Genomic DNA, 17750 nt, shown 5'->3' with positions numbered 1-17750 from the left:
TGCGGCGTCGGATGAGTACTGGTCGAGCATTCCCTCTCCGCACGCTATCATCCGAATCGATACTGACGATGTGTCGTCGTCACATGACCTCTGAATCCGCCGCCGCTTATCCGAAGTCCGGGCTCTTGGAGCACCATCAGCTTCTCCCCCGCAACTCCCTTTATGGCCTATGGCAAGCCCACAGTTTCTTGCACAATGTCACGGGTCCAAGATAGAGATACCAGATACCACACTCTAACTATAGCGGAACACTGCCCACAGATCTCATGTTCATACAGGATATACATTGAGTTGCCCTTTGTGCCTCACGGTTCACCCAGCGATCGTACTAGTCCTGCCATGAGTGAAACTCAACGCACAGTCCACCAACCCATTCACCCCGACATAGCGGGCAGGTTGGACCCGGAATACGCCAAGTTTCACAATGCCAACTCCGCGTATCTTGTCCCTCTGCACCTTCAGTCATGGGATCCTGCAGTGCGTCAGAAACCTGCCATCCTAGGTGGCTCCGATCCCCTCAAGGTCGGCGATGTCAAGGATCTGTCTTTGGGTAAGTATGCGATTCGGGTCTTCACACCAGAAACCTCGGCTCCGGTGCCAGGATGGCCTGTGCTGCTCTATTTCCATGGAGGCGCGTGCACGTTGTCAAATGAATTAAACGGCTGCTTACTGCCGCGCACAGGAGGCTGGACGTTGGGCAATATCAGTACCCAAAACGCTTTCTGCACTCATATGTGCAAGCGTACGTCTCCCGTCCACATGCCACACACATACCAATGGCAGATGTCCTACTATATTCAGGCGCAAGCTGCGTTGTAGTTGCGGTTGATTATCGGCTGGCGCCAGAAAATCCATACCCCGCTGCCGTAGAGGACGCGATAGAGGCCCTCGGCTGGGTCTATCAGAATGGCAAGGCTCAGCTGAACGCCGACGTCACCAAGATTGCAGTTGGCGGTTCGTCCAGGTATATCACTGTATTGCTCGTTGCTTGAAAACGCAAATGACACTTCGGCAGCGGTGCCAATTTAGCCGCGGTCCTCACTCACAAGGCGGCGCTCGCGGATCCTCCTATTCCTCTCGCCTTCCAGCTTTTGGTGGTCCCTGTTATCGACAATACGGCGACGACATCGGGTGTTCCCTACAAGTCTTGGGCTGAGAATCAGAACACCATCGGGCTCAGCGTCGGCAGGATGCTTTGGTTCCGGGACTATTACTTGCCGAATGAAAAAGATCGCCTGGCATGGGAGAGCTCCCCCATTTTCGCTCCAGAAGAGTCGTTCAGGAAGGCGCCGCCAGCCTGGATTGCCGCCGCCGAGCTCGACATTCTGAGGGACGAGGCCATCGTCTATGGCGAGAAATTACAGGAGGCCGGTGTGGATGTAGAAATTAAGATATACAAGGGCGCTCCTCACCCGATCATGTCTATGGACGGTGCGTCTACAGCCTGCATACTTACGGGGAAATAGAACTCATGACCACTCACAATTTGATAAAATCTCATCTCATGACGGGTCATCAGGGTGAATATTGCGGTCTACTAACCTGACAGGCACAAGCTAACTTCTGCTATCCAGAGTGCTTGCAATTGGTAGACAGCTCGTGTCGGACGCTGCTGATGCTTTGGGTAGAGCCTTTGAAACGCTCTGAGTTTTTGTGATAGTGATTCTCGTGATTGTGCAAACTATGCATCGAGAGCCATGCATGTCTCCTGGGCCCCACGAATCATTCTCACAAAAAATTACTATGTCCTTTTAGCAGGTCATCATTGCTTTTACATGATGCGATTGTATATACTCTTCGCTTGTTCGATGCCGCTTGTTCGTTCACGCAAAAGCTCTCCGCCACTTCGTCCGATTTCTGAATGTATGTACCCACCTTATTCACATCCAGAGTACCGGACGCAACACACTTTTAGCGACGGACTCGAGGCCTATTTTCGCGCCTGAGTCCTCTCATTCTCCTTTAGTTGATGCAGCGAAAACCTCGGTTATTTCAGGACTTGCTATGATAAAGATCCTTACTGACGGTGTCGGTCCCCTGCATGGCGGGCCATAGCCAAGAATTAAACAGCTGCAGTGGCATGCCATCCGTATCCATATATAACTAGCCACGCGGGCCGACCCTATGGAATGTTACGAACCTTTCATTTCGTACGCTTTCTCGGATCATACAGACCTTATTACTTACTTTGCTTCTTATGTTTCCATATATAGTATCTATTACTTACACATGTGTTCTTCATGTATGCCTATCTTTCTCTTCACAGATATGCCTATTTCACTATCTGTAGTCATATGTAGTTCGTCATGTAGTTCACGCAATATATAAGCAGACTGAAGCTGAGGGCAATCCTCAGTCTTCAGTTGGCACTTTCAACGCTAAAACCTAGCCGTGTCATGGAACGACTCGGTTACGGAGAGAGCCAGGAAGCTGCAGGAACGTCCTGAGTCATGAGTCTTGAGATTCGCTCGAGATACCGGATTCCAGCGATCTGGGGCTTATCCACCGGCCCTGGGTCTCAAGCAGCCTCTTAAGAGACGCAAGTTATCCATCGTCGCATCTACACCTTCGACGTCCCCGAACCCGCTGAACGACTACTAGCCATGGCCGAGACTGAGCGCCAGATCCACCAACCCATCCATCCCGACATCGCAGACAAGTTGGATCCCGAATACGCAGCCTTTCATAATGCTAACAACCTACACGTCGTCCCGCTGCATCTGAAGCCTTGGGACCCGGCTGTGCGCAATGGACCGCCCGTGGCAGGCGGCGCAGAGCCCTTGAAAGTCGGCGATGTGAAGGATCTGTCCTTGAGCAAGTGCTCGATGCGAGTCTTCACACCGGAAGGTTCTGCTCCAGAGCCTGGATGGCCTGTATTACTATATTTCCACGGGGGTGATTCTCGGATTCACTATTGCTCGGATGATGATCATTGAGATTTGACTATGCACAGGCGGATGGACTCTAGGGAATATCAACACCGAAGGCTCCTTCTGCACTAACATGTGCAAGCGTGAGCCTGTCTACCGTCTCGATACTGCTCAAGACCGACGCTGATCTTCCGAATCAGACGCGAGCAGTGTTGTAATATCAGTCGACTACCGTCTGGCGCCAGAAAATCCATACCCTGCTGCAGTTGAAGACGCGGTAGAGGCTCTTCACTGGGTATACCAAAACGGCAAGGCCCAGCTCAACGTCGATGTCAGCAAGATCGCTGTCGGGGGATCGTCCAGGCACGTCAGCAGAATTAGTATGTCGGACGATGCTCACCTTCTGGCAGCGGTGGCAATTTGGCTGCGATACTCGCACACAAGGCCGCACTCGCGGAGCCCCCCATCCCACTCACCTTGCAACTCCTTGTTGTACCTGTCACCGATAACACGGCGACGACATCGGGTGTGCCGTACAAGTCGTGGGCCGAGAATCAAAACACGGTTGCGCTATCTCCTGGCAGGATGTTGTGGTTCCGGGATTGCTACTTACCGAACGAGCAAGATCGCCTGGCTTGGGAGAGCTCACCCATCTTTGCCCCAGAGGAGCTGTTCAAGAAGGCTCCCAAGGCGTGGATTGGCGTATGCGAACTTGATGTACTCAGAGACGAAGGCATCGCGTACGGTGAAAAGCTACAGAAAGCCGGTGTTGATGTCGAAATCAAGGTGTATAAGGGCGCGCCCCACCCGGTCATGGCTATGGACGGTGCGTCGACGTGTGACCTAAACAATCATTACCGTGTTCACTAATGGTAACTGTCGCTCACGGCGGGGATGTGGACTGTTTAGGGTGAGTTACATGCACCTATTCGCTAGAACACATGCTGACCTCGATCTGATAGTGTTCTCGCAGTAGGTCGGAAGTTGGTATCCGACGCTTCGCATGCGCTTCATAAAGCATTTAGTTTGGTCTGAACCTGTATTGGAATATAACTGCGCGTGAAACAGATTTACAAGGGGTGAACGTTGTGCACAGTACACCTACACACATGCCCTCTGACGCGTGGGTCCCTACATCTTCGCCAGCCGCGATTGTAGCAGAAGTGGGTGACCGTTACGCAGTCACCAGCACGATGTAGTGTATAAAGGCAGACATTGGACTGATCAACACGATAACCACTGGCTCCATGAGCCGTGCGGCAATTATCCTGAAACCATGCATAAGTTTGCAGGACGCTGAGTCAGACCTGTCGTACTGTTTGAAATACTCATATTCAGAGCGCATTCTGAGTACGTGCAAATGGACACCGCCGTAGGGACTCTGCGGATTCTCGCGCCCTAGCCCCACAGGTTACTTAGTAGAATCCTGGAGTACGGATGGGAACATCACCTAGCTGCATTGACAATTGCATGATGGCCACCATGTAGCCTACGTGCAGCTTTCGAATAACGCGAGCAATGGGGTGCGCCTACGAGTCAAAACATAATGCTCCTACACTGACCACACGCTTACGTGGCAATTTGCTGGGTCGCTCATTCGCGTTCGGACTCTATCGCAAAGAAAGAATAGGTTGAGAGGCCATAGACAGGTAGCATTCATGTAAGCATCAGTAGTAGACCTGCCTATGCAATGACCCAATATGTGCTGAGATCGCTTAGAGCGATAGCGGGATCTGTAGCATATCATGAATTGAGAGAAGACAAAATCTGGAGACTCGAAGCATCATGATGTTACATATGAGTTTTTCCCCTGTCGCAAAACAGACATTCAGCAAGCGCAACCACGATAACCAGTAGAGCTTGTGCTTCTGTGTTACGGTGCTTATTGATGGGCTTGCATAATAGCATCTGATATGAAATTAGCCGAGACTTGATTGCCGCCAAACCAACGTCCGTTGAGGCCTTGAATTGCATTCTTGGCAGAGTCGATGGAGTCGAATTTTACATATATCTCACCCTGGTTAAGCTTGATTAGCGCACGCTCGGCAGATGTAAGAGGATAGTAGACCTGGGATTCCTTCTCCACCTTGATAGCTTCAACCTTGCCGTACTTGTATTCGCACTCGCCCTTGACGTCTTCAGCAAGATCTTTGTCCCAGTCCTTCTCGGTCTCACTAAAAAATAACAAATATAAACATAACGTCGACTGAGAGTGAGCTAACACGTACTTCTCAGGGTCAAACATATTCTTCAGCAGAACCGATCTAGACTGCATCTGTTGAGGAATGTTGGGTTTCATGCTGCAAAACCATGAATCAGCTGCAACATAGCACGGCCATTTTAGACGCTTACATCGGCTGAGGACGAGTTGAGGGTTGATCAGTTCTGGCTAATTTCTGCATCAGCGCCTGTCGAGAAGCTGCATTCAAGTTACCACCTGCAATACAATCAGCATAAATGTAAGTGCGAAGACCAAGTCTCCTCACCGCCGGCCTCGTCCAAGGAGTCCTGCTGGGTGTACTTCACACTTCCTTTCTCGTGTACGGTGTTGACACGGAGCTGTTTACTAAATGTGAGACGTGACACAAGCGAATCGCCACTGGGACGTACAGTGCGCCCAGCAAGCTCGAATCCTTCCATTTGCTCAAGTGCCATTCTAGCATCCTCTGCTCGCTTGTATCTGCACGCACAAGTTCGGCGGGTCAGTTGCAACTCGTCGCTCGAAGCATATCAACTTACTGAACGAACGCGTAACCTTTGCTGCGGCCGGTCTGTGGGTCTCTGTGAAGATCGACGAATTCAAGTTCGCCAAACGGCTCAAAGACCTGCTTGATGTCGGATTCCGTGAGGTTGAAATGTAAAGAACCAACGTATAGCCTATGATGGGAGGCGAATTAATGACATTACTATCGTCGCAATTGAATATGACTGACTGCATGCCGCCATGAGGAGCGCTGACCCCAGGTGGCAAGTTCAAGTTGCTGTAAGCGCGCAGGATAAGTGGGTTGGGGGAGAATGAGTTAGTGTTTGCTACATACCCATCGCCAGGGTGGAGCCTATTCCTCTCAGCTTCTGTGTGCTGGATCTGGATGGGAAGACCCATGACAATTGTTCCACTGAGGGAAATAGCCTTGTCAACAAGTTCAATTGAGCGGAATTCTACATAACCGATCCTGAAGTGGCGATCAGCTTGGAGACAAACGAACAATAACAAATGCATCGGCACTCACCCCTTAGAACGCCTGGAAATCCTGTCAGTCACGATACGTGAATCCATGACGGTGCCTTCGCCAAGTTTCTCTTCGAAGAAGTAGCCCAGGTCACGAGCGGTAAGTCGTGCGGCAAGCTGTGAGACAAATACAGACCGGGCTTCAGAGTCGTCCTCCCTTGGTTCATCAGGGTTCATGGGATCATCTATCGGGAGATCATACGAAGGAGAGGGACGTCTGGAAATATAGACGTGAAGCGGCTCAAGGACCAGGGGGAAAGTAGGTACTCACCTCACTGGAGGCGTTTTGGGATCCAGGCGGTCATCCAGGGGCACAGAAGGCCCACGACTTTGCCTAGGCTCGCGCTCACGATCTCTGTCGCGTCGATAGCGGGTCATGTCGTCGAAATCATCGCGGGGATCACGCGGTCTGGAGGACCTGCGGTCGATGGAGCGGTCTCTGCGACGGCGGGGGCTATCGGCCAAAGGCGGTGGAGGTGGAGGCAGTCCTGCAGACGGTGGAGGTGCGGGAAGGGAAGACTCTTCCGGACCATCGTCGTGTCGCTTCCTCTTGGAGCGCTCGTCAACGCCCCGAGTGTCGGGACCGTCGTCCAAGTCATCCCCGCGCTTTCTACGCCTATCCCGCTCATCGCGGTCGCGGTGGCTGTGCCGACTTTCAGCTCTTTCTCGGTCTGAGCGATGGCGTTCCCCGTCGCGATCTCTGCGCCTCTCGCGGTCCCTGTCGAGGTCCCGGTCCTTGTATTTGTCGCGGGAGCGTTCACGTTTGTCGCGAACGCGACGTTCATCATGTTCATCACGCTCTCGTCGCCTCTCGCGGCGTTCTCTCTCCCTATCCTTGTCTCGGGACCGTGAACGGTGTGAACGACGAGTACGATGTGTGTCAGTCGAGTGATTGCGGGAACTATAGGTGGCCATGAGGGACTCATAGTTGTGCACAAATAAACACTTACGACTTGGATTTCCTGTCGGGCGACCTCTCCCTATCTACATCCATCTTTCCGTTAGGCGAAGTCATTGTTCGTGACTGGGGGTTGATGACGACCGAAGAAGTTTTTGGACCGAAGAGGCAAGAACACCGGTGAACAAGCCAAACGACTACACAGTCACGGTCACACAAGTATGCATCACAGTGCAGTTGTGTGTCGCTTGTGATTCCCGTGACACGCTTGTTTTAGTCGTTGCGTGACTATCGGTTGGATGAGCCAGGAGACATGAATCAAATCCTGACATCATATTTGTACACGATTTTCCTGGTATTCTACTGCATCCAACGTTCTATACGATGGCTCTAGAGAAGATCCGCCAATCGAGCTCGCACTCGTTTCTCCGCCTTGACGAGCTCCAACTCGTCCGACTTCTTGTACAACTGGTTCAACGGGTTCTCGTCGCCTTCCTTCTCAAGGTCCAGCTCAATTTTGCTGAATGCAGCGCAGAACTTGCCGTTGAGAATCTGCACGACATAGGGCATGAGTAGGGTGTCGCCATGTGGTTCTGCATGCATCAGCAGACCTGGTTGTACAAGATGTTCTTGAAGTGTTCGCGTGTACTGGTCCCGTCGAGGGCTTGCGCACCGCTCAACTGACCGTATTGTGAGACCGTGGAGTGGTGCTTGAGCTGCACAGATAGGATGGAAAATCAATCACAAAATCGTTCCAGAAATGAACCACTCGAACCTGGGCAACAAAGCCGTCCTCTGCTGCGCGCTCGAAGATCTCAGCGGGCTCTTTTGACATCCACCTAGAGAATTATTAACTCCTGCCCTCACCTTGTGACCTTGAACTCACATCTCGTAGCAGAGTGCCTCGTCCGAGCATCCAGCTTCTTTCAAGAGATTGAAGGCCTCCCTATTGACAGCGACAATCGTCGTTAACCCTGTCCATGCGTAAAGGAATGGCACATACGTGAACAGCATGATGATGTTCGGCCAGAGCGCCTGCTCGGCGAACAAGTCCATAGCAGTCTCTTCATAGACGGATGACGCGATGGCTCCTGCCTTCGTCGCACCGATGGCACGGGACAGCGCAAGCGCAGACTCAAGGCCTTTGCCCGTGCCATTCTGCTCGACGGAAACGAAGCAGGGGAATCCTTGGCCCTTAACATACAGACTCCGCACAGACGAGCCGATCATCCTAGGGTTTGGTGAGCATGTCAATGGTCGTCGATTGGTTTATTAGACACAAACCTGGGCGCAACCATGACAACGTCTTGCGAGGGCTTGAATTTCAACAGTTTGAAAAACACATTATAGCCACTTGCAACCACAATTGTCACATCGTCCTTTAGGTTGGGGGCAAATTGTTCGTTGAAGACACGGGGCTGGACCTGGTCCGGGATGAGAATAAAGACAACTAGAAGCAACAAGTCAGATATATGCTTTCAATCCACACAACAAGACATCAACGTACCGTCTGCGACCTTCGCTGCCTTTGCGAAATCGTGCTCGACGGTGTAGCCCTTCGCCCTTGCGTCATCCGCATAGTAATCAACTCGGTTCGCAATGAGGATCTGCTCGTTGGGAATCCCCGTATCGCGCAGATTCTGAGCTTGCGCAGCTCCCTGGTTACCAAAGCTTTACATAAAGACGTTCGGTTAATATTCTCCGGAGTCAGAATGAGGCAGCTTACCCCAGGAAGACGATCTTCTTGCCCGTGAGGACACCGAGATCGGCGTCTGCGTCGTAGTAACTGCAGATTGCGCGATCAGCGAATTGTCTGCACAATAAAGTTCGATGCCCGAAGCTCACATCTTAGCGGAAGGCATGTCAGTGTATGAAACGCGACCGTGGAGGAATCCTAATGCTCATACAAGCTGCGGTCACATATATATATATATATATCTCACTCGACCCCACAACGTCGGAGGACGGGGCCGTATAGCGGGAAATACGACGACCCTACTATTCGTATCGCACATATGACATAGTCACCATGTCTTCCTCGACGAAGGAGCATGTCCCTGTGACACGGAGGCGGAGCACACGGACCGTGTCAAATGTGCAAGAGCACCCTGATGCGAGATATCAATTCTAGACCAAGTAAGAAATATGAACGACCTCCAGCAGGCAGCAATAACCAATTCCGCTCTACGCACCGCATCTCGCCTCGTTCGCCATGGCAGGCTTACTGTCCAACAAAGTGGTATGCATCACCGGGGCGTCTCGCGGAATTGGACGAGCGTGCGCGGTGGAATCTGCAAACCAAGGCGCAACCGGCCTAGTCCTCCATTACCTGGGGGACAAAGAGACGGAGACGGAGGCCCATGAGTTGAAAACGGAGATAGAGACGCGCTTTCCAAACGCTCGCGTCGCAATTGTTCCTGGTGACATCGCAGATCCCGCCACAGCGACGAAGGTGTGCCCATTTCACGTGCTTCGGGCTACAGTCTGACTGTGACTCTGCCACAGACTGTCGAAGTCGGAGTAGGCGCATTTGGACGCATTGGTTAGGATTATGATTCTACTATAGGCTAGTGTTTGCTAACGTCTATTCAAAGATGTACTGGTCAGCAATGCGGGCATTTGCCCGTTCGCTGAATTCCTCACAATGCCGCTCGCTACTTGGGAACGGACACGATCCGTGAACCTTGACGGATCATTCCTGATTGTACAAGGTGCGCGATGGAATCCGCTCTTATTGTGATCACAGGTGTTGAGGGCCAATATCAGCCGTAGCAAACCAAATGAAGAACCAGATCCCACAAGGAGGGTCAATTATCGGCGTATCCTCGATATCTGCCCTGGTCGGTGGCGAGATGCAGTGGTAAGTCTAATAATACTACATATCGCGCCTGGGGCGAAATCTCACTGGCCATATCGCAGCCACTACACGCCCACCAAGGCGGGCATACTATCCCTCATGCAGAGCTGCGCCGTCGCGCTCGGAAAGTACAACATCCGAGCCAACGCAGTCCTCCCAGGGACCATTGAGACGGACATCAATAAGCAAGACCTCTCGGACGCTGTCAAGCGAGAGAACATGATTAAGAGAACAGCTCTAGGACGCCTCGGCCGTGAGCATTCATACTTGACATGTATAGCGCCTCCGAATGACGCCATCTCCCACAGGGCCTGACGACCTCGCCGGTCCAGTTGTGTTCCTCGCCAGCGATCTGGCGAAGTACGTCACAGGGGCATCGCTGCTCGTAGATGGGGGGCTCTTCGTGAATCTTCAATAGAGGAGAAAATCGCTCACCCATAAGGAGTGTTTGTATCAAAGTAAATCTTCATTCTATTCTTGCTTGCATTCAATCGAAGTGTGCGAACCAGGGTCACAAGCTTATTACGAACGTCAAATTGTTTATCATCACAGGGTCTACCCTTACAGGTCGCGGGCCCCCTCAGAATGCACTGCTTATCCTCCGCCTTCGCGCGGGTCACCGCCGGACCTCCATAGGCAGAGGGATGCCATTTATCACAGCCGGCTTCGCGTCCACCAATACGGTCACCCAGCGGGCCCAACCAGGTCCTGGGTTCTTCCAAGCATGCATTGTGCCCCGCTGGATAACGATGTCCCCCGGCGTTTCGAACTTTGTCTCTGTTCCATCTTCCATAATCAGCACGAGCTTGCCCTGGACTGTAAGGGATCAAAACTGAGCCCGTCCTCCTGTTGCATCATGGCGGGAATTTCAGCACCCACTCAAGATGTTATAATCCAAGGACGATGTCTGGTGCTGAATGCGTCAATGTTATATAGCGTTGTCCACACGTACATGAGCGCACGCTGCACGTACCATAGCGGCTAACGCTCCAGGTGCTAGATCCGTATATCTCAAGACCGTGCCATTGTGCATCACAATACCCAAATCGCTATCAGGCTGCCTTGCAGCGCCGTCCACACTATCGTAGACATCGTGACCTAAGCAACAGCGCCGCCAAGACAGCTACCAATACTTACTCGCTGTTGTTATCTCCAGTAGGTGTCGCCTCCGTCACCCAAATATTGTTTCCCCAGACGCCAGGGAACGCCGGCGACTCCTGCGCACCCGCGAGTATATATCAAATTCGACGCCACATATGAGAGCGAAAATGTAATTCACACTCGACGGAAGCAAATCGTCGCTCCGGACGCACGCGGTACCGCAATCGTCATGACCGGTTACGGCACGGCGCAGATCAGCAGGTGGAGGCGGGGGATCAGCAGACAGCGCCATCAAGGCCGGGAGGAGATGCGGGCACTACCCCAGACAGTTGTGCCAGTCTTAATGGCGAGCACATAGAGACACGCGTATTTCAGTTGACGTAGACCGTCCAGGCGTGCTAATCACATATGGACACCTGAAGAATGCCCATAGTGCTACCGCCCTATCCACCTTCACGTGGGCATAGACGAAAATCAACGTGTGGTCGATGCGCCGCCTGACCGCCCAATTCACAGGATGCAGAGCGCGGACCGTCGCTGTCCGGGCCGTCGCGGGGAGTCCGTTCATGTCATCATGGTCTCTCGAGCAGCGGTCCGGATGAATCCATGGAATAGACTAGCGCGAATAGTACACGAGCACCAAGCAAACTGGGAGCACCAGACAAAGGCTGCAAGAAAGGTACACCGAATTAGGGAGCAGTATCTGGAGACAAGATTCAGTGTCGATTAGATGTGCAGGAGTACGTTACTCACAATAATAGTATTCATCAATCAATGGAATCCAGTCGCGAATGAATGCACCGACAACGCCCAACAGCGGAGCACGAGCGGTACCGCTTGCGAACGCCTCGAGCTTGGGCCTGTACCACAGTTGAGAACATGATCATCGCGAAATAATCTGCCACTCACTTCGACCAAGTCTTCCAGATAGACCCGCGCAACAGATACCACACGATGTCTTTGTCCCTAGAGGCATATTCTGAGCGCTCGAGGGGCGCCGATCGGGCAGGCACGCGACGCAGATTGCGCGAAACGAATTCCAATGCAAGAGCAGTCATCAGGGGCCGGTTGCTCTTGCGGTCTCGAGACAACATGATCGCTAAAGTACAATGGCAACAAGTTATAGTTTAACACGTGCAGGGAGCAGAGCAGGCTCGACTACTCACCGTAGACAAGAGGACGTGCGATGTACACCAACTCTGCAAGCCAATCCTTCGGAGATGTGAGGGGCTGCATGAGCGCAGTAGGTGCTTTCACAGCCGACGTCGTGAGGGCTTTCGGCAAGAGGTAGTCCTCGACTGGCAAGGGCGACTGGGTGGGCGGCGGCGGGGTAAGGAGCGGATGCAAAGGCAGTGGGACATGGTTATTCTTCAGGTGCTCGGGCGTCGAAGGGAGCGAAGAGGGCGGAGAGGATGGGGCGAGGGTAGGCGAGGATGTATCCGACTCGGGAGGCAAGCAAGAAGGGTCTATCTCCCGCTCAGGGATAGGCGGTGAAAGCACTGGTCGTCTGGTAATGCGCAACAGCACAAGACGTAGCACAGCCCTTCGGAGAATATCAGCGGGGAGTCAATTCACGTCGCGTGCGGTGATGCGTACTTAATGACCTCAAGCGACACGATGCCTCGCCAGCGGTTGCGGGTAGACGTCTTCCTCCTGAGCCCCATTTCGATCAGGAGCTCCACGAAGCGCACGAGCTGCAGCGTGCGGGCAGCCCATTTGTACCGCCAGTCCTTGTCCGACCAGGCCCGGGTGTATCGCGTATGCGGCGACGGGGGGATGAGCGCCTTGTACTTTGGGTCGGACTGCACGAACTGCGCGAGGAGCGTGTCATGGTACATGCTGATCACATTGAGCGCGGCAGACACTACGGTACATGGCGGCGCACGACATATGCAACACGAACGGCGGTCAGAGGGGCCAAACACGATGCACGAGACAACTAACACGCTTCGGACGCCAGCTCCGCATCCCTGAACCTGCCAGGGAGGACCCACGTAACGGACCTCAAGGTGCTCTCGAGAGACGAGATGGTGGAGACATTCTTGATGAGAAAGTGTTCATAGCGAGCGAGAACCGACGACATGGATCTAGAGGTGAGCGTTGGAACTGAGAGAGTGCGGAATGCCGCCCAAGACGAGGCGGGCGGAGGCAACTTGGACGAGCGCACATAGTGCGCTCGTCCATGCGACCATCCTTGCATCCTCCTCGATCAGGTAACCCCACCATGCTCCCTCTTTCCCCAATGTCCACTTCAGCGACTACGAGTTCTTTCCAGACTCGAAAGCACTGATATCCGAAACCGAATGCAGACGCTTAAATATCTTTTGTCACGTAATGGCATGCCCACATAACACGGCACGTACAGCCCAGCCGGGCAGGCGTTCATCGCATGCAGGATAACTGCCAGAACGCGCAATACAACGGCGTCAAGAGTCCTAATGTCCTTTGTCGTTACCTATCTGGTCTTCCTGGCGGCTCTTGCTGTATCTTTCAGGTCGGACACCGGATGATAGAATTCGGAACTCGCTATCCATTCGTAGTCCAGACTACAGATGCCCGCGATATGTACACATCCATGGCTCTGCCCCAGGGCCCATGATCTATATCCGATGCGGCTCACGGCAGCGATGCGCCATAACGCTCCGCCAGGAAGCTGGTCATGAACGTGTTCCAAGGCGAGCTAATCCGCTTGATCACCGAGCACAGTGAGCTGGAAGCGGCAAACAGGATCCCTGCAGACGCAGCCTGCGCTGAGAGAGAGGCCTGCAAATATTTGTGCACGCTGCAGGGCAAGCGATAACACGCGGACGGCTGCCATCAAATGCGGGATCTTAGATGCCAGACTCGTGGTCGCTTATTGCCTCTATTTCACAGCGCGATCGCCTTCTGTTATTTCCCCCCTTCATTTTCTCCTCGAGTCACCGCCGGTCTGAGTCTCTCTCATCTATCCACCGCCCGTCTTAACCTACGGGCGACACAGGAGCTGCTCCTCGCATGGCATCGTCCAGGCATGCCGGCCAGTCGCTCAATTACTTCCAGCAGAGCCCCGTCCGCGGGCAGCTGGAGGTGCCAGATGGGTACTCGCGAAGTGGGTGGCGGTATTTGCAGTGCACGGACACGCCAAACGAGCTAAGGGTGCGCACAGTCTCCCCTGCATAACGTGCGCCTAGCGTAACCCTGCCGTAGGTGCTCCTTCCTCCGCGCACGGCGCAGATCTATGGCAATCTGCTTCGTGCAGAACTTGTCGAGCTGGCAAAGGACAGGAATGCCTCCTGGGACCGTATCCTGCAAATCCGCCATCTCAAGGACCGCATGATTCGGAAATGCACCCGCCTCGCGCGCGCATCAGCCCCCGTTCCTGCTGGAAAGCAGAGCTCACGCTCGATGTTCTTCACTGTGCACGCGCCGCCCGACTTCCGGCTCAAGGAGATGGAGCGCTGGTTCAGGATGCAGGGTGCGGAGATCCCCCAGGACGCGGGCTCACCCGGCACCTCGTCTTCCCCCCCATACTGCTGCAGCAAGTGCAACCCTGCCGGGGCACAGGCTAGCACCAGCCAGACGCCGCACCGCCGCGCCACCTCAGTGAGTCACCACGGCGCGAGCCAGATGTCCCGCCGGGGAACCGTCTCACACCCAGAGGTCAGCCAACCGGTGCGGCGAGGGACCGCCGCGCCACCGCGCCATTCATCTGTACGCCGTTCGCCTGAGCGCGTCCCCCTGCGCCGCGGAGACTCCTCCAGCCAGGCAACCACGCTCCTCAACCCGTCTCCGCCCCCGCTGGACGGCAAGCCCGCGCACGCACACAAGCAGCAGCTCCTGAATGCCTTCAATAAAGCAGGGCGCGTCCCCTCCGTGATGCGCGAGGCCGACGCACAGTTGCGTGTGCGCTCGGTCGAACGCAAGCGGTCTGCGGCGTCGGACGCGAGCGCCATCTCGCACGCCGCGCGGCTCAAGGCCAAGTCGCCCGATCCGCTGCCTATCCCATTCCGCACACATGATCCGGACGCGGCGCCACCCACCGACTCGCCGTCGACGCTGCTCGACGAGCTCCCCGAGCCTGAGCCCATGTTCACGGCGTCCCCCGAGCCGATGGCCAGCCCGCCGAACGGGCAGATGTTGCCGACGATACACGAGGGCTCAGAGCGCGGCGAGGGCGAGGGCGACGAGGCGCACCGCCCGCTTCCGCGCAGACGAAGCAGCCTGAAGAAGTGTGGAAGCATCAGCCGGCTGAGCATCGCGAGCAACACGAAGTCAGTCGCGTGGGCAATGGACCGTGATTGGATTGAGCAGATGTCAAATTACATGAAAACGGCGAACGAGGCCGAAGTGTTAGGTGTGTAGGAGCCTATTCGTTGCTTGGTATCCCTTTGCGTCTTACAATTAGGATACAGGACACGAGCTTGATGGGCTCCGCGTGGGATACCAACAAGAGGTTGAGACTATGAAGAGTCTATGCAGTAACGTCCGCGATGCGTCGGAGAGAATCCGTCAAGAGATGGAGAAGCTCCAACGCGACGAGGAACTTGTTCGCAAGCAAGAAGATCGTTTATTGCACACGATTGAACAGCTTGAGCAAAAGGAAAACCACTTCAGGGACAAAGGTATGCGAATGATTCACGAACAATACACCCTGATACTAACGGCGCAACAGTCCTGTCCGTGCTCGAGGAAACTAAGCGCGTCGTTAACCTATGCGACAAGAAACGCGAACTGAACGAATTGTAACGATCTGAAATAAGCTGTCGTCGCTATGCTCTCGATTGAAGAAACGCAAGGAAATGTGTCAGCTCGCGCCCCATATTAGATTGCATCACCACTGGATTTATTGGAGCTTTTGTAGTACTACACATCTAACTTCAAGCACATACCCTTCTATCATATATCCGTTCTCCGTAAATATTTGTGGTCTGACGCCGTATGTCGCTATTATGTGACCATGTGCAACCATTCTTATGTAGTATGATCAAACAGAACGAGATAAGTTATGGTCCAAGTGGTATCCGCGGTGCCGAAGTGAATCAAACGTGCTGAGGCTACATTAGCCAGGAGGAATGGAGAACGCAGCGGATCAACCACCATGTCCATGAGGAATCATAATGTATCATAGATATTTCAAACGCCTCTTCTGCCTTGCTTGTATCCACCACATGCGGACCACGAAGCCATACACGAGGCTGATCATGACGGAGAGCGCGATGACCACCGCGAAGGCATTATACTTGTATCCATGAAGGTAGTTCTGCGGCAGATGAATGTTCATGGACACCAGCCCTACAAATAATGCGTCAGGTCGGTGCATGTGGCACGAGGGATCGTCTCGCCTTACCGATGAGCGTCTGGACAAGGAGCACTCCCAGACTGACGGTGGAGAGGGTGACGAGTGCGCCGTCGGTCCCGGACTGGGCCTTTGAGAGCGACATGCGAAGGCGCGAGATGTAGGTAGGATGCGCCTGGCTAAGCACGCGTTCATAATGGGCCAGCGACTGCTGCAGGGTGATGATGTGGTCTGAAACAACCTGTCAGCAAACCCGAGATTAGAAAGACCGTGACATCCTCACCTTGCACGTCCCCCATGTAAATGAACACGTCGTGGTCGTGGTCAGTCCCACGCCCAAGACCCCACTCGCCTATGGTGAGGAGCCGCTTTTGCAGCTGCGCGACGACCTCCGACTTGTGCGCCAGGAAACGCGCCAGCGACGTGACAAGCCTGCGCGTGCGCGCCATCCGGTGGACTGTGCTCGTGGAGGATATCGTGGACGTGTGCTTGAATACGACCTGGAAGTGTGCGAACCCTTCGCGAAGGCGCCTCCGCGTGCGGCGGATACACAATGGCCACTGCATAGGCAGGGAAAACCGCGTCTTGCGCTCCATAGACTTGAGACGCGCGGAAGCCTTCTCCGTAAGGGTCGGCGTACTCATCTTCTCAGACTCTTCTACGGAATCATGCGCAACCACCTGCTCCAAGTTACGTGTTCGATGCATCCGCAGAAGACTGGCCGCTGTTTCACTTGGAGAAGCTGAGCCCGCATTGTCTTTGTCTAAGACAACCAGGGTCTCAATCTCGTCGACTTCCTTCTCAATTTCCGCCAAGAAAGGAAAGAACGAGTCGACAATAGAATCCATGATGCCATGGGCTATCCAGTCTGCAGGAACATCAGACATCGCGAGGTTAGCGCAAGGCACCGGTGACACTAACCAGACGTCATGTTGACGCTCTCCGAGAGCTTCAGAATCTTATTACGAACACGATCCACGTGTTCTATTCCATGCATTAGCCTGCCATCCTACCCACCAGCATGTCGGTACCCACCTCCAATATCTGCGAAATGAAACTACGCGTACCATATCAGGATGCCGTGGGTTGGGACAAGATAGCGCGCCCATACTCACTGAACATATGCCTTCCCGGAAGACAGCCATGTAGACGTATACGTCGCCGACACTACCCTGGTCCATGAGGAATGACCCAGTTCCTTCTGGCGGAGAGTGCAGCGCTCGGTGGCGTTCTCGTGTTTTTTGACTTTCGACCGCTCGGAAGACGATGAAGTAGTAGCCGAGCTTGGGGAAGAGCTCCAGCTTCTCTCGGGGGTCTTGTTGCAGGATGTCCTCCAGCGTTAATGGGTGCAGATGCAAGAGCTGTCACAAGAGTGAACGGGGAGTGTCATTATAGAGGAAACACGGCGTACTTTGCCTATGGCACGCATATCCTCCCACGTTGGCGACGACACGTCAAGCCACCAAGCCTTCTCTGGACCATCCGACTCACTGCTGGAGGATGATGCCGGTGTTATGTGT

At 53.9% G+C, this 17750-nt stretch overlaps 9 protein-coding genes across 9 annotated transcripts; 4 read left to right on the top strand and 5 right to left on the bottom strand.

Moving 5' to 3' along the window:
- Window positions 1-339: 339 nt before the first annotated feature.
- On the top strand, window positions 340-1647 carry POSPLADRAFT_1127383 (hypothetical protein; the record flags this gene model as incomplete). Its single annotated transcript, XM_024483617.1, has 4 exons — window positions 340-742; window positions 802-964; window positions 1016-1435; window positions 1575-1647. The coding sequence occupies 4 exons, from the start codon at window positions 340-342 to the stop codon at window positions 1645-1647; spliced, it is 1059 nt and encodes a 352-aa protein (XP_024344328.1).
- A 956-nt stretch (window positions 1648-2603) lies between these two features.
- POSPLADRAFT_1130397 (hypothetical protein) lies at window positions 2604-3740 on the top strand (the record flags this gene model as incomplete). The annotated part of the gene is made up of 4 exons (XM_024483949.1): window positions 2604-2895; window positions 2954-3013; window positions 3071-3227; window positions 3281-3740. The coding sequence occupies 4 exons, from the start codon at window positions 2604-2606 to the stop codon at window positions 3738-3740; spliced, it is 969 nt and encodes a 322-aa protein (XP_024344327.1).
- A 1012-nt stretch (window positions 3741-4752) lies between these two features.
- On the bottom strand, window positions 4753-7014 carry POSPLADRAFT_1130440 (hypothetical protein; the record flags this gene model as incomplete). Its single annotated transcript, XM_024483955.1, has 11 exons — window positions 4753-4887; window positions 4939-5044; window positions 5099-5170; window positions 5223-5307; window positions 5357-5429; window positions 5481-5550; window positions 5610-5747; window positions 5804-5851; window positions 5909-6043; window positions 6101-6316; window positions 6371-7014. The coding sequence occupies 11 exons, from the start codon at window positions 7012-7014 to the stop codon at window positions 4753-4755; spliced, it is 1722 nt and encodes a 573-aa protein (XP_024344326.1).
- A 284-nt stretch (window positions 7015-7298) lies between these two features.
- POSPLADRAFT_1038039 (hypothetical protein) lies at window positions 7299-8866 on the bottom strand. The gene is made up of 9 exons (XM_024477317.1): window positions 8843-8866; window positions 8724-8783; window positions 8505-8668; window positions 8282-8447; window positions 8001-8228; window positions 7884-7943; window positions 7773-7836; window positions 7609-7713; window positions 7299-7549 (listed from the first exon to the last, which is right to left on the bottom strand). Exons 1-9 carry the CDS (start codon window positions 8857-8859, stop codon window positions 7388-7390), a joined length of 1026 nt encoding a protein of 341 aa, XP_024344325.1. The 5' UTR covers window positions 8860-8866; the 3' UTR covers window positions 7299-7387.
- A 336-nt stretch (window positions 8867-9202) lies between these two features.
- POSPLADRAFT_1064138 (hypothetical protein) lies at window positions 9203-10272 on the top strand (the record flags this gene model as incomplete). Its single annotated transcript, XM_024481767.1, has 6 exons — window positions 9203-9449; window positions 9503-9539; window positions 9592-9708; window positions 9764-9857; window positions 9917-10107; window positions 10163-10272. The coding sequence occupies exons 1-6, from the start codon at window positions 9210-9212 to the stop codon at window positions 10270-10272; spliced, it is 789 nt and encodes a 262-aa protein (XP_024344324.1). The 5' UTR covers window positions 9203-9209.
- A 198-nt stretch (window positions 10273-10470) lies between these two features.
- On the bottom strand, window positions 10471-11247 carry POSPLADRAFT_1051664 (hypothetical protein; the record flags this gene model as incomplete). The annotated part of the gene is made up of 5 exons (XM_024480190.1): window positions 10471-10670; window positions 10734-10761; window positions 10828-10933; window positions 10992-11071; window positions 11134-11247. 5 exons carry the CDS (start codon window positions 11245-11247, stop codon window positions 10471-10473), a joined length of 528 nt encoding a protein of 175 aa, XP_024344323.1.
- A 301-nt stretch (window positions 11248-11548) lies between these two features.
- On the bottom strand, window positions 11549-13064 carry POSPLADRAFT_1176382 (hypothetical protein). The gene is made up of 6 exons (XM_024488418.1): window positions 12900-13064; window positions 12552-12819; window positions 12122-12498; window positions 11865-12054; window positions 11709-11815; window positions 11549-11658 (listed from the first exon to the last, which is right to left on the bottom strand). Exons 1-6 carry the CDS (start codon window positions 13036-13038, stop codon window positions 11645-11647), a joined length of 1095 nt encoding a protein of 364 aa, XP_024344322.1. The 5' UTR covers window positions 13039-13064; the 3' UTR covers window positions 11549-11644.
- A 550-nt stretch (window positions 13065-13614) lies between these two features.
- Window positions 13615-15680, top strand: POSPLADRAFT_1030540 (hypothetical protein; the record flags this gene model as incomplete). Its single annotated transcript, XM_024476735.1, has 5 exons — window positions 13615-13660; window positions 13936-14090; window positions 14142-15288; window positions 15347-15556; window positions 15607-15680. 5 exons carry the CDS (start codon window positions 13615-13617, stop codon window positions 15678-15680), a joined length of 1632 nt encoding a protein of 543 aa, XP_024344321.1.
- A 79-nt stretch (window positions 15681-15759) lies between these two features.
- Window positions 15760-16966, bottom strand: POSPLADRAFT_1038037 (hypothetical protein). The gene is made up of 3 exons (XM_024477316.1): window positions 16514-16966; window positions 16282-16461; window positions 15760-16226 (listed from the first exon to the last, which is right to left on the bottom strand). Exons 1-3 carry the CDS (start codon window positions 16872-16874, stop codon window positions 16057-16059), a joined length of 711 nt encoding a protein of 236 aa, XP_024344320.1. The 5' UTR covers window positions 16875-16966; the 3' UTR covers window positions 15760-16056.
- Window positions 16967-17750: the final 784 nt, after the last annotated feature.

Source organism: Postia placenta (genome assembly GCF_002117355.1).
Source record: "Postia placenta MAD-698-R-SB12 unplaced genomic scaffold POSPLAscaffold_1, whole genome shotgun sequence".
Classification (NCBI taxonomy): Eukaryota; Fungi; Basidiomycota; class Agaricomycetes; order Polyporales; family Adustoporiaceae; genus Rhodonia; species Rhodonia placenta.
This window is presented reverse-complemented; position numbering and strand designations above follow the sequence as displayed.

Bases quoted from the DNA above. Each gene is read 5' to 3' on its own strand.
- POSPLADRAFT_1038039 (XM_024477317.1), bottom strand. The intron at 8,448-8,504 runs GTACGTTGATGT...TGTTGCTTCTAG, and splicing joins GGCAGCGAAGGTCGCAGACG to TTGTCTTTATTCTCATCCCG. The intron at 7,714-7,772 runs GTTCGAGTGGTT...CTATCTGTGCAG, and splicing joins AGGACGGCTTTGTTGCCCAG to CTCAAGCACCACTCCACGGT.
- POSPLADRAFT_1176382 (XM_024488418.1), bottom strand. From the start codon at position 13,038: ATGTCGTCGGTTCTCGCTCGCTATGAACACTTTCTCATCAAGAATGTC. The intron at 12,820-12,899 runs GTTAGTTGTCTC...CATGTACCGTAG, and splicing joins GGAGCTGGCGTCCGAAGCGT to TGTCTGCCGCGCTCAATGTG. The intron at 11,816-11,864 runs GTGAGTGGCAGA...ACTGTGGTACAG, and splicing joins ATCTGGAAGACTTGGTCGAA to GCCCAAGCTCGAGGCGTTCG.
- POSPLADRAFT_1038037 (XM_024477316.1), bottom strand. From the start codon at position 16,874: ATGAGTACGCCGACCCTTACGGAGAAGGCTTCCGCGCGTCTCAAGTCT. The intron at 16,462-16,513 runs GTGAGGATGTCA...AGGTTGTTTCAG, and splicing joins TTACATGGGGGACGTGCAAG to ACCACATCATCACCCTGCAG. The intron at 16,227-16,281 runs GTAAGGCGAGAC...CATTATTTGTAG, and splicing joins CCTTGTCCAGACGCTCATCG to GGCTGGTGTCCATGAACATT.